This window comes from Cucumis sativus, chromosome 2 (assembly GCF_000004075.3).
Source record: "Cucumis sativus cultivar 9930 chromosome 2, Cucumber_9930_V3, whole genome shotgun sequence".
Taxonomy (NCBI): domain Eukaryota; kingdom Viridiplantae; phylum Streptophyta; class Magnoliopsida; order Cucurbitales; family Cucurbitaceae; genus Cucumis; species Cucumis sativus.
Window position 1 is genome coordinate 21,279,182 of NC_026656.2, and position 13,784 is coordinate 21,292,965.

The 13,784-nt window shown below is 30.8% G+C and overlaps 1 protein-coding gene across 3 annotated transcripts; it reads right to left on the reverse strand.

Annotated features, from left to right (window-relative positions):
- Positions 1-543: 543 nt before the first annotated feature.
- LOC101213817 (homeobox protein knotted-1-like 3) lies at positions 544-5,694 on the reverse strand. 3 transcript variants are annotated; one of them, XM_011651536.2, is made up of 6 exons: positions 4,532-5,694; positions 3,402-3,522; positions 2,229-2,419; positions 1,640-1,771; positions 1,198-1,334; positions 544-1,119 (listed from the first exon to the last, which is right to left on the reverse strand). In XM_011651536.2, the coding sequence occupies exons 1-6, from the start codon at positions 5,297-5,299 to the stop codon at positions 1,116-1,118; spliced, it is 1,353 nt and encodes a 450-aa protein (XP_011649838.1). In that variant the 5' UTR covers positions 5,300-5,694; the 3' UTR covers positions 544-1,115. The 3 variants fall into 3 exon arrangements, with proteins under 3 accessions (XP_011649838.1, XP_004138713.1, XP_011649837.1); XM_004138665.3 differs by having other exon boundaries at positions 544-1,130; XM_011651535.2 differs by having other exon boundaries at positions 544-1,127; positions 4,532-5,693.
- Positions 5,695-13,784: the final 8,090 nt, after the last annotated feature.

A 13,784-nucleotide genomic window follows, 5' to 3' on the forward strand; every position in this document is an offset into this window, starting at 1 on the left:
ACAAATTGTTATTTTAATGGTGACTAGTTAGTCAATAGTTTGAAGTCAAAGAACAGAATAATTGATACAATATAAACATTACATGTTTTCAGTGCAAGTTTTGCTCTTTTGGAGTGATACTGTATAAATATAATTGCTTCATATTCGAATCATTTCACAACCACTTTTTTAATTACGATTCAAAATTATTTTTATAATGCTAAAAATAAACTTAATCAATTTTTTAATCACTTTTATGCTTTTTTTTTTCCTTTTCTTTTCAAAGTGATAGGATTATATAACAATATTTTGATCAAATATTATATTACGTAATTAAACACAACAAAAATTACAAACTCAATTCTTTATTTAAAAACTGTTCTCTATGATCAACACAATCATTAAATTTGAAGTTTTTTTTCATCATTAAAAAAGAACTACATGATCGTTCAACGGAAGACTACTCTATGAACATTGATTGAGACATTTTTTATATTTTCCATCGTGGATCTATGGATTTTAAACGAATTTGTTATATCTTTTAAAAAACCCCAAGAAAAATCATATTAAAATCACTCCATCATAGAGTTGATGAATTAAGTATGATCAATGAAATTTCGTGTCAAATACATATATAATGTAAAAGCTATGTTTTGACATATTAACTACAACTTCAAATCAATCGTGAATCTAAGACGTGTTAAGAAAAAGCCATAATGGCTAGTATAGTATGACTTGTAAAGGAACCATACCAAACCTTATTACACTATACATCTATTTTCCTCACCAAGAAAAATTCTTCAACATCTCACTAAACCAAGTGGAAAACACCCAATTCAGTTCTACAAAAGCCTTCAATATTTAAATTCTAATCTTCCGTGTAGTAGTTCAGTTGCATCCTCCTCCATTCAAATTCCTTTCACCATATATATATAACAATGGCCTTCAACATCAACATTGCTGCTGAACCCCAGAACACTCGATGATTTCCAATTTCATTCAATGCTTCAAATCTGTTTGATTTATACCTTCAGCTTACAACTTGATATCGAAGGATCAAGGGGATTCTTTCCTTCTTTTGTTGTTGTTATTTTCTTCCATCAAGCTAGAGCTATGGATGGTCGTTGCCTGTTGCTTCACCTGCATTACTTCTTTTTCAAATCAAGTTAGAGAAATGGCACACAACTTCTGGAGTAGCATTTCGTTCAGTAGCTATACCTTTTGCGTTTAGTCTTCAAGGTCGTTGAGGTTGAAGGATTTGTGTGCCAATTCCTCTTCCTTTGGTTAATAAACCAGTTATTTATCTGCTTTAATTGAAGACCAGTTTCCTGAACCAACTTTGCTTTATCTTCCTCCTAAAAACAGGGAAATGAAAGTTCAATTCAAAAATAGTTGGTCATTTTAGGAATACAGCTTCAGAAGTACTAGGTACTTTTTCGCCCATTTAAGGATTCCATAGAAGGCCTACTAATTACTTGTTTGTAGCTTGAATATTGTACTTTTCTTAGACGCCTGTACCCTAAGGGATTTTTTTTAATGACTTAAAAATACTTTCCTAAGTACAAGAAGGTCGTTTCAAACCGACCCTTAATGTATTTATGAGGCTCATAATTGACCTCACCTATGGAAAAGGAACAGAATCTATAACCAGCATACTCACAGTTGGATATGGCCATTTTGAATGTGATTGCCACCAAGCTTTTAAGACGGACGTGGTGTCACCAGGAAGTTTACCTGCTCTCCTTTTTCGTAAGATCTCCTCCCTTATATCTACAATTTTCTCCTTGTATCCCTGTTAAAAGTAGAGCTAGTACTTTTGTTAGTCAAAGCTGCAGAATAATTAAATTTCATTATATTCCTTGAACTTTTATTTTCGCTCTATTTTAATCCATAAACTTTCCAAATGTATATTTTGACCCTTGAACTGATTTTCCATTTTAATCTCTAAACTTTTAGATAGTGTACTTTAGTCCCCAAGCTTTTTAGAAACTATTTTGCTCTTTTTTTGTTATTCTTTTCATCTAATTTTCACTAACCTAATGCTAGTTTCTAATCACTATGGCCTGAAGTCATGCTCATATAGTGACATGTTATAAAGACTCAAACCCACATCACCAGTTTGCTATAAACAAAATAAGATAGAATCAAAATAAAGATATGGAACTAAAGTTCAGGATCAAAACCAAAATAGGATTAAACCCTGAAAAATAAACAAAAACGTGAGAGAGAGAGAGAGAGAGAGGCCTCACATTCTTTAGTTCATGCTTCAATTCGTGCCTGACCCTTTCCATCAAGGATCTCTCACTCTCTGTTGGGATAAGGGGACCGAATCCCATAGTATCATGACCCTCCAAACTTCCATCAAACATAGCATCGCTATCTATTTGGTCTTCGTCATCATCGGACATTGTAGCACCCGTACCTACACCTGGTGAAACGCCTAGACAAGGAAAATGCAGAAATAATTATAGCTTTTATAACCAGACTCATTAAATAAACCATAACTAACACAACCCTTGACTGGAAGAATAAGGGTTCTAAGTTCTAACCATCCAAACAGAAAGTCATCGAGTGTAGACTAGTAAACAAAATAACACGTAATTATTTCCTTGGGTGAAAAATTTAGGATCACAAGGGTCCGCTATTAATCATTTCTTTGGGTGAAAAATTCAGGATCATAAGGGTCCGCTATTTCTTTTAATCAAAATCACAGAGAAATTCAGATGCTAACACAAACAACCAAAAATAGGATTTATTCTATGCTCTTCCAATTTAATCTACTGGTTTGAGTCGGACCATGCTTTTTTTTTTAATAAACTGAAGTAAAGTTGCACCTCTTGATATTTTAATTTTCAGCATATGATATATAAACGAGTGGCCCAATGTGGGTATGCAATAAGGAACTTCCTCAAAGGTCCAGAGCCTATGAGCGGTTTCAAAAAACTCTAAGCATGCCAATGGGATACGAAAATAAGGGTGGGATGATCATTGTAAGCCAAAAGAACCTAGAAAACGTCAGAGGAAAACTAAACGATGCACAAATTTTAAAATCCAAATAACAGGACAATTGACTTCTTTCCATCAGTTTCCCTCCGGTACATCAAATAACCAAATCGTATCTTGTATTCCTTTTGTAGTCTCATAGAATATATGGCACTGGAATTTTTCAATTTGCATCATTTAAAGAACATCTGTCTTAATAGTTAATAAGTGCTCATGAATACTTGTAAAGCATCTAGGGGGACAAAGTACAAGCATTATCCTGAAGAAATATTAAATATGAGGAGAATGAAACTTTTACTCAGTAAGAAAAGTAACTGCTAAATAGAATAACCAACAAGCATGCAACACATTGAATAAACTTTTCTCTTTATTCCCCTTGTTCTTGCTTTATCTCTTTCACTCTTATAGTTTGAAAATACCTGTCAAGCTTTGCAGAGATTGCTCAATTTCCCAGCAGGCATATACTGCTTCCATTGCATGGACACGGACATGTTGCTGGAGTTGTTCTTTAAAAGAACAAAGTAAAAAAACATAATGCGTCTGCAGCATAGAACGATGAAAATAGCAAGAAATTAAATTAGCATCATTAAGCCGTCAGCACCAAACCTCAGCAATGTACCACGAGCAACAAATGAATTCATTCAGCACTTCAAATTCTTCATTTCAATTTTGAGAAATCCGTACTAGACACATATCTTGCAGGAAATAAATTATCTTATGCAAGAAGGCTGAGAAACCAAACATGTTTTAGTTTGAAATTTGAAATAGAATTCAGAAGAATAACACTAAAAATAGTTTCCCTTCAAGAGTCAACTGTTTCAAGAAATTGAATATAAACATCATGAAACAGTATGAAAGGAAGAGCTAGACACTGATAATACAAAAAACATACGTTTACTCGAACATGACGATGGCAAAACAATATAAGACATGGGTTATATCCTTAAATTGACAGATGATGGAGTGAAGCATACAGTTCAAGTAATGGGTTTCTGGAAGAAAGAAAAAACAATGAACTCGTAGCATTAGGAAACTACCTTTACGACGAGCCACACGATTCACTCCAAAAATGTAATGGCAATCGGACAATCACTCGCTTACTAAGCCCTAGTTTTCAAACCGAAAGGGGGTTGGTGATTCACCCAATCTCAGAGCTTAAAATGACCAGAAATTCTTAATTACAAACATTTCGTTATCAAGAAGAGAACAGTAATCCATTAGCTGGATTCAAAAGGCAAATCCCCCAATTCGATGAAGTGAAAGAGATGACAAGTGGGGGAGTGTCTGTAATGCAGACAGCCCTTTTTCTAGGGAAGACGATGCCGGAAGACATGCTAGATTCTGCCAAGAAGAATGTCTTTCTCGAATCTCTAAAACGTACTGAACTTACAAAGTAGAAAATAAAGAAATGAAGATACTTACAAAGTGCAGACAGAAAAATAATTTAATAATCTTTCTCAAACTCAGAGAACTATACGGTCTCCCCAATCCACTGTATGAAACAATCCATAAAAAAAAAAAAATTAAAAAAAAAAAAGATGAAACGTACCATGAACTGATCAAGCTCTTTTCCATTGCTGACTATGGACTGGGAACCGTTACCCAGCGACGAGTATTTCGCCGCCACATTCTGAGACCGAGAAAGCTGAGAATCTATTCTCGGCAACTGATCCACCGGCGTTGCGATCCGGAGGCAGGCGACATGAGCAGAGAGCAGCTGCTCGTAAAGAGGATGCGCCAGAATTTCAGCCTTAAACTGCGCATTCTGCCAATTCATCGCCGCTTCTCCACCACGAGCACCTTCATTACAATCGCTCTCAACCGCCACATCGTCGCTGTTATTCACACCGTCCCCTCCTCCACCACTGCTGTTGTTCTTCAAATCATCCGATTCACGCGACAAAGTCGCAGTAGCGCCAATCATAGCATCGGCAGCATCGGCGACGTCATCGATAACATCACTTTGATTGCGATGGAGGATCGGGCGGGAAAGCCATTGACCGGACGAATTGGGAGCAGTCGTGTGAAGATTAAGGAAGTCGGTGTTGACGTTATCCGCAGCGGTCGTCGTGGTCTCACCGGAGTAGTGAGAATGAGGGGTTTGATTCCGAAGTAAAGCAGTATTCAGCCAATTCGGAGCGCTCTGAAGCGGATTCTCAGACTTAGAACCATCGGCAGCTGTAGAGTGATCCGTAAGTTGATCAGATAGAATCGAGCGCAGAGTGTTATCAGAAAGCGGGCGTTCCGATTGCTGCTGTTGAGACTGATTCGCGTAATGGAGAGGAAGGTCCCGAGAGAGGTGGCTGCGAAAAGCCATGGTAAAGGAAGCAGATGCAGTCAAAGATTATAGAGCCATGGGGGGGGGAGGGAAGCTGTGGAAACAGAGAAAGATGAAGAGATACAAAGTCGAGTGTACTGTAGAAACGTGTCTTCAAGAACAGAAAAGGAGAGACATGGGAAGCCTCGGGAAGATGTGGAATTTCACAGATTAGGAAAGGAGCGAAAGCACCGGGAGAGAGAAAGCGGTTTTCAGATGAAGAAAAACAGGCCGGCAAACTGCTAATTGTAAAACGGCAGTTTGGTTCCCTCTTGTTTTTGGTTTGTAAGGGCGGAGAGATTGGGAGGATTCCTTTTTATCTCTGCCACTGCCACGTAACATCCGCATCACCTAAAATTTTACTCATAAATCTTCATAATTTCTGTACTTCATCCATCAACTAAGATTTTCCCTTTTATATATATATTTATATCTTTCATTATTCTTCAGTATTATTCATTAATTATTTTTTAAATTATATATACACACACATCATTATTTCTTCAATATGGTTCAATTATTTTTTTATTTTAATTTCTTCAATATCTCACCATTCCTACTATTTATTGACTTTGACTCTTCACTCTTCACTCTTCCATCAAACTTTCAAAAGAGATTAATATATCAAATTAAAATACAATATAAGTATTATATCTATACATATATAGAAAATATGAGGATATTAATAGTAGAATGAGATGTGTATGCATACTATTTTTTTTTACTTCCTACTTGTGATTAATCCTTACATGTTATTTCCACTCCATAAAATATCAATAACACTTGGAGTTAGGCTCTTTATTTACTTTTTAGAATATTAATATTGTTTTGTCAATTCCTACCAACAATCTATAACAATGTTATAAATTAATTACTCTCTAACCATCTAATCACAAAACAAAACGTGAGAAATCTGAAAAACCATCTTTTCCTATGATACGAAGTTAAAGTTGCTTTGAGATACAACATAGTTATCCTCTCTAAGAAATGGATATGTTTTTGTTTAATATTTTTTATTTTTTTATTTGCATTCACCTCAAAAGTTTAATAGTTTGTAATTTATGAGCACAAACGAATTATATTGATCAAAATTTGTAGTTATTAGTACCTATCAAGTTAAAAAGGTTCATCTCAAAAGAATCTTGTTGATTACTAAATTCTAATATGGTTATATATATATATATGTAGATGAGGATTAAATATTTTAGTTAGAGAGTTGTATAAGACGAAGGCCTAGTGAGGACAAAACCATTTATTGACTAAATGGGTATAGTAGTAGTTGCCCAATTGTTGAGGTAGCTAGCCTAACATCAGATAAAGAAATATGGTGTGATATTCAAGCAAGACAATAGAATTTGTCCACGTTATAAACTATAAGCATCTTTTTTGTTTTTCTGTAGACTTTAGTTATTTCAAACAGTGAATGATGATGATCTTATGATCTTATTCAAATTGTCAAGTGGTAGGTACAATGTATGTAATTTCGTTGAAATCTGTCCGTCTTCATTTCTTACTGCTAAGATAGGATTGAGGAATTTAAAATATATGTAAATAATAAAGGAGTGTTCTGAAGTGATTTAGTTTTAATACTAAACTGTTAGGATTTGATTGGTGGAATTAAAGTCTCTCTCACAATATGTCAACAAACTGAGTTTGGTATGGTTCAGACTCCAATATATGAAAGACAAAAGTAGCCTCCAATGGAACAAAGAGGAGCAATCTCTTTGTCCAACAAACACTCATCCTTTCTCCACCACAGCTTACAACAAAGCTTTCTTCTTTTTTTCTTCCACCGATCTCAATTTTAACATAAAGTTATCAATTAAAGTAAACATTTTTTAATATTATCACTAGAGAAGAAATTTTGTAGAAGGACGAACAATAATTAAGACATGAAACAAAGTGAAAATGAAAAATATTTAGTTAAGTGTAAAAAATGAAGCAGAAGGAAGAAAGTGATGGTTAATTAGAAGCGTGTAAATTTAATTAGGAGTAGATTTTGTAATTTTGGATGTTAATGTAAATGTGTGATAATGGTAGATTTTGATGGTTGAGTTGAAATGTAAATTTGTAAAATGAAATTGAAGAAGAGGGGGACCATAAGTTGCACTAATTCTCTCTCTACCATTTTGTTTCTATGGGAAGAGGGAAGGACAGAGAGAGTAAGAACCTGCGACACGCAACGTGTCTCTTTCTCTCTCGGATCACCCATCTCACCCGCACGCCTTTTACATACTCATCCTATCATCCTCCACCACCTGTCTTCTTTCTTCATGCGGACCCTCCCCCCCCCCCTCTTCTTTTCACTCTCCCACACCCTCCCCCTGCCGCCTTAATCAATGCCATTTTCCCAACTACTTTCTTTTCTAATTCATCTTATCTCTTTCTCTTACATTTTTTTCATTCCCCATTCACTTTTATTTTCTTACGTAAATACCTTCTAATTTTGTCTCTAATATACTACACTAAATCTATTTTTATATTTTCTCTCATACTCCCTCAAATCTTCTACTTTCAATAAATCTAAATATTTTAACCAATTTTAATTTCCATTACTAAGTATCAAATATTTATGTATGTATCTATGATTTTATTTATTTTGCTTTATGCATCCAATTCTCATCACAATTCAAAACAACATATAAAATTGCTATGGTACTCAATTCATTTTCTTTTCATCCATAACAATATTTTTCTAATGTTTCCAAAATCATTTTAAACAGTTTAAATTACTTTTTTTTTTTGCTATATATAAATTTATTTTAGGGGTATTTTTTAAAATTAAAATACTGTTTTTTTACCAATCAAATTATCTAGCTGTAAATTACTATCGTAGTGATATTTTAAATCTTAAAAGTTAATTTATTTAATAATTTTATAAGAACTACGGTTCTTTTTCCTATGGTTAGCTGTGGAGAAGCAAATTATGAAATGGATTATATAAGAAATTACTAATGAAATAAGGAGTTTTTTTGTATTCCATTTTCATAACGTAGGTGTAAAGCAAAGAAGTTGGGCTGTGCATTGTACTTTTCATAAATCAACAAGAATAAAAAAAAACGTATTTTTCAAATATGAATGGTCACTTTCATGTATTTGTTTTCAATGGACAACATGTTAATTTATTTTGTTACCACATGTTAATTGTCACTTTCATAAACATATTTTTAAATGGGACAAGATTGAATACATATTGAAGAGTACGCCAGAGGTTGATCTTTGCTTGAGTTTTCAACCATCGTTTATCTTAAAAATGATCCTGAATAAATCAAAGGGAAGATGATTCTTAAAGAAACAACCAAAAAATGAAGAATCTCTTTTGACATTAGTTTGAAGAATATGCAATAACCTCTCATCTACAAACTAAGAGAGGGTTTTCTCATTAATCAATGAAGAATATAATACAAGAGGTAATGTATAGAAAGTTTTAGCAAACTAACAGAAAGTAACTATTATTTCAACTAAACAACATAATTGTTTTCTATTATTAACACACTATATAATACATTATACTTTGATCATTCTTATGATTTTTTATTTTCTTTGGAGATACTATTTTGTTAAATATATATATACATCACTTTCCCTTATTGATTTCAAATTTTAAAATTTGAATACTAAAAAAAAATTGTTTCTATTTTTGCCCAAATGTTTACATATATAAATTATAAAGCTCATGTTGAGAAAATAAATACATTTTTTAATTAAAAATATATCTAATGTATTCTTTGAAGTTTTACATAATTTTGCCTCCTTAGCTTGCCTACATCGGTTTTGTTCTTGTTCGTAAGTTGCAAGTTTATAAATTTTAGAAAAATGTATGATTAGTAAGATAGGTTAAACTATTAGAAATACGTAGAAATTTAACAAAGAATTCTAACATTTTTTTAGTCAAACAAAAGATAGAAGTTTAATTCAGCTTTCACTCCAAACATTGATTATAATACATTTTTAAAAAAGTTTGCTAAGATAAAAAAAAGATCATCAAATTATTCAATGAGATAGACGATACTTTAGTGTGGTTCAAAATTGACAATATTTAAAAATCTAAAAGTAAATCATATCTTATAATGTACATATTCCTCTCTTAGTGATTGGAAGTTAGAATAATTATAATCCGTATTTTTGAATTGTACATGTACTTGTGTTCATTGGCCCTCTTGTACATCTATTATACACATATATTTGCATGCATCTAAGCATTGTCATATATGTTTCCTAGAAAACAAATATATGGATGTTACTCCCAAAAATAAGATGCCCCTATGGGCATAAGTATCTGTTCTTTCATTTTGTTTTTCTTTTAAAAAACAACTCTCAAACTTAATTATCAAATACTTAAATTTTAAATTACCTTAACAATATAACTTGTAATCTCGTAATATTCACTAAGTGCAACCTTTTAATAGTTGTGACTGTATAAACAACGATATTTTTTACTGTATAAACAACAATAGAATGAAGGATTAAATCTTATATATATTGATCTTAAAGACAAAAATCATTATCTCGTTTAAGTCTGCATAAATAATGATTTTGATGCATGACATTTATTGAAGAGTATTACTAGTATTTAATAGAAAAATACTTGGATGCATCCTAGACCTTATCCATCTTTGTTTGTCCCATCAAATTGTCCAATCAAAACTCATTTCATAGTATTTCGATATTTTTTTTATGTGAGAGGTGAGAAGAGATACACAAATTTGAATGATGTACGGGAGGCACTTAAATATTGTCTCGTTTAATATATTTGAGTATTAACTGCTAAACTTGTTTAAATAAGTTTCTTAACTTTTAAAAAATTTATAATTTTGTCTTTAAAACATTCAATATTATGTCTAATGTATATCATTAGGTTAAAAATGATGTGTTAACTCTATAAAATTTGAAGTATGTGTTTAGTAATTCTTGAAACTTTTAATTCTTCTTCTAATACGTAGTAGCTGTTCAAAAATTTAAAATTCATGAACTTATTGTATAAATATATAAATAATTGAAATTGGAAGGAAATAAATTGAAGAATGAAAATGTGGGAATATGGACGATGGAGATAATAATTTTGGGTCCAATGATGATGAACAGCCAAATTGTATATGCAATAATAATGTTGATGATTGAGGGAGGCAAAGAAATTAAGCAAAGCATAGGCATGATCCATAGTTGTCCCAATCCCAAACAAATACCATTCAAAAGAAAGAAAAAGAATGGGGGTAGCAAAGAACCTTTCTCCAAAACATCATCTCAAATTGATTTGAAGTGCATATGAGACAGTTTGATTTGAAATTGAAATCTTTTTGGCTCTTCTTCTTCTTCACTTCAACTTTACCACCACACCCACACACACTCAATATTTTTTTCACGTCACTTGGGGAGCCATCTTATCTCAACTTTGACCTTTTCTTCACCTCTTTCTTTTCTCTAAACAAAAAAAAAAAAAAAAAAGTTAGGTTTAATTATAAAATATTAACCCATTTTAACTCAAATTTGTTAAGCTAAATCAAAATGTAGTTTTAGCGTTAAATGATATATTTTTTTTTAAGAAAAAGTTGTGACAAACGATTATAAAGATAACGACTGACTGACTAACTAACATGTTGTATCATCAACTATCATATTATGCAATCAGTGAATGTGATAACAATGAATTTCCTTATGTGTCTCTCTAAATAAAATGTCTTCCACCACAAGTTTTGTCAAAGTTAACAATTCTGCATTATTGCCACCACCAAAAGTCAACTACACAGTTAAAAAACACATATTGTAATTGAACCTCTACAAATAGCACATCAAGTGATCCTCATACAACCTTTCATCCTATAGCAATGAGCGTACTTCTATCATCCAAAAGCACCTCTATCTTGCTTAAATTAAACGAGAGAGGTGGAATGAAAAGGAATAAATTTAATTTGATAAAACATAGTGATGAATTTTGTATGTTATTGATTGTTGCCTGGACTTATAATTAACCAAAAGAATTAAACTACAATACCTATCATAATGATTTGAAATGAGTTTGTGGTGAATAACGAATTTATAAGTTATTATACATAGATTAATGATATTGTCTCACTGTTTATTCACGTGTGATATTGATGTACAAAATATCATATCAAAATAATTAGATGTCGATATCTCAATAATGAGCTGGCTTGGCTCTTATTATTATTAGTATTTAAAAGAAAAATAATATTATAAGAAAGGGATTTGGGTCACATTTAAGTATTAAGTTGGGACATGTTATAAAAAAGAAACAAAAATGATTGCCTAACAACAAACATCAGTGCATTCCACCGGATAAATTTTCATTTTGGAATTTTTTTTTTTTTTTTTAAAAAAAAAGAAAGATAGAAAGAAAGAGAGGGAGTTTTATAAAGATGAGAATGCATTTTGTCAAAAACTTGTCATTTCAAGAGGGCTTAAATCAAGTCAGGTAGATATCAATGTTTGACAAGATTTGATATTAAAGATATACATTTCACATTATCTTCCTTTTCTTTTCTAACTTTTTATCATACAATTTTTTAAATCACCCTTGCTTCCTTAATTCTAATCATATGCTTATATTAACAAATTTTAAAAAGAGGTTCAAAATCATCTAAGAATTATAAGGTTACTAAGATTACACCTTTCAATTTTTAATTTGATTAAAAGACGGGCTTATGAATGAGATTAGTAGACAACTCTCTTTTTTTTTTTTAATTTAATGGAAATACTTTAAGTGTGTTGGATTTATTTAAATTATTTAGTTGATATTCGTGTTTAAATTCAAGTCTAAGAAATTAAGGAAGCTAAGTTAATTTAATTTGATGAAGTGTTTAAAAGTATGTTATAATTCTTTTAAGGATAAAAGATATGAAGGATTCATCACATTATTGAAATTATAATGGAAGACGTATTGCAAATTATACCCACAAATTTGTAGGAGTGGATCAACTATAATTTTAACTCATAATTGAACCAATTAAGGCAGGATCTTTTTAAAGCTTAAACAACCTTTTTAATCAAATAAATAAATTTCTGAAACATATTATTTGTTAATCTAAATAAGCCCTTTCTAGGTTTTTAAATATTAAGTTCGATATCGAGAATAGTTCTCTAATGTTTATTTTAAAAAATTAATTGTTTTTTAAACTTTCAATATTTCTAATAAGATTATACTCAATATTTTTTAAACTCACTTATTTATTTGACCCTGAAATTTTAAAATTGTATTGAACATTAAATCCAATAACTTATCATAAATACATGAATTAATATATGTATAGATCAAATAGACAAAAAAGTTGAAATTTCAAACCACTATTAAATCTTATTATCATTACTATTACCAACCCATTTAAAAGTGAAAAAAATAAAATAATTACAAACTTCAAATACTTCAACTTATAGTGTTTTTTCTTTTTAGTAAAAGAGAAGACGAATTGGATATAAAAATAGGTCATGAACGTTTATCGAATCTTGGGCCCAGCTCAGCCCCGTCGGCCCAATTTATATCCCTTACCATTTCAACTTTCACATATGAGAGAAAAATTATTTTAAATGACAAAATCGTTTTCTATTAATTAGTTTAAAACATATTAAACCAAATTGGTTAAAAATCACTTTTAAAAAACATTTTTGTTTTAGCTCCTAATTTATTTTGAATGTGATATTTAATTATTTATAATTAAGATTTACCTTACATATCTATTTCATTCTCATTAATATTTAATCTATATTCTAAATTTGATAATCAAGGTAGTGCATCCATTTTTTAATTAAAAAGTACACCATATCGTTGTTTTCAAGTGAAGTTATCTCACTTCATGTTTAAAAACTAATCTCGATCGAACAACAAATATAAATTTAAACAATTATATAAAATTTACAGATTATGAAAAACAATAATAATAGGTTTATTAATTTTTATATTTAAAGCAAGATAATTTAGTATTTATTTACCAAATACTATAACGTTAATTTTAACTGAAATACACTATAGACTAATTTATTTAATTTCACGATTGACTCACAATAAATTTATAGGTGGAGATTTATGTTTATTAACATAATTTTTTAGTTAACATAATTTCAAAAACTAAAAGAAAATCAAATGGATACAAAATGAAATCCACCAGTATTATAGAATTTATAAAAGATTTAGTAGTTCATGGATCAAATTAGACAATATTACACTTCAAGAACCAATTATAAAACTTAAAATTTAAAAAAAATCATCAATTTCTAAAAAAATTTAAGTAATGTGTGAGAACAGTAGGTTTGGTGCTTATAAGTCAAGATTACAAACATTACATTCACTTATTGGCTTCTTTGTTTTAATTTGTTATCTACTTTTTGAGGAGTGTTTTTAATATTCAAAATTATGAAAACCTAATGATGAGAGAAATATCTTTTTAGTCCTTAAATTTAGTTTTGGATTTGAACTCGATTCTAGCACTTCTACTTATAAAGTTTCAATAATGCACGGTTTAACTTTTAAGAT

Coding starts and splice junctions, on each gene's coding strand:
- LOC101213817 (XM_004138665.3), bottom strand. CDS start 5,299: ATGGCTTTTCGCAGCCACCTCTCTCGGGACCTTCCTCTCCATTACGCG. Junction 1,772..2,228: donor TGAAGCATGAACTAAAGAAT/GTGAGGCCTCTC, acceptor TACTTTTAACAG/GGATACAAGGAGAAAATTGT. Junction 1,131..1,197: donor TTGAAGACTAAACGCAAAAG/GTATAGCTACTG, acceptor GATTTGAAAAAG/AAGTAATGCAGGTGAAGCAA.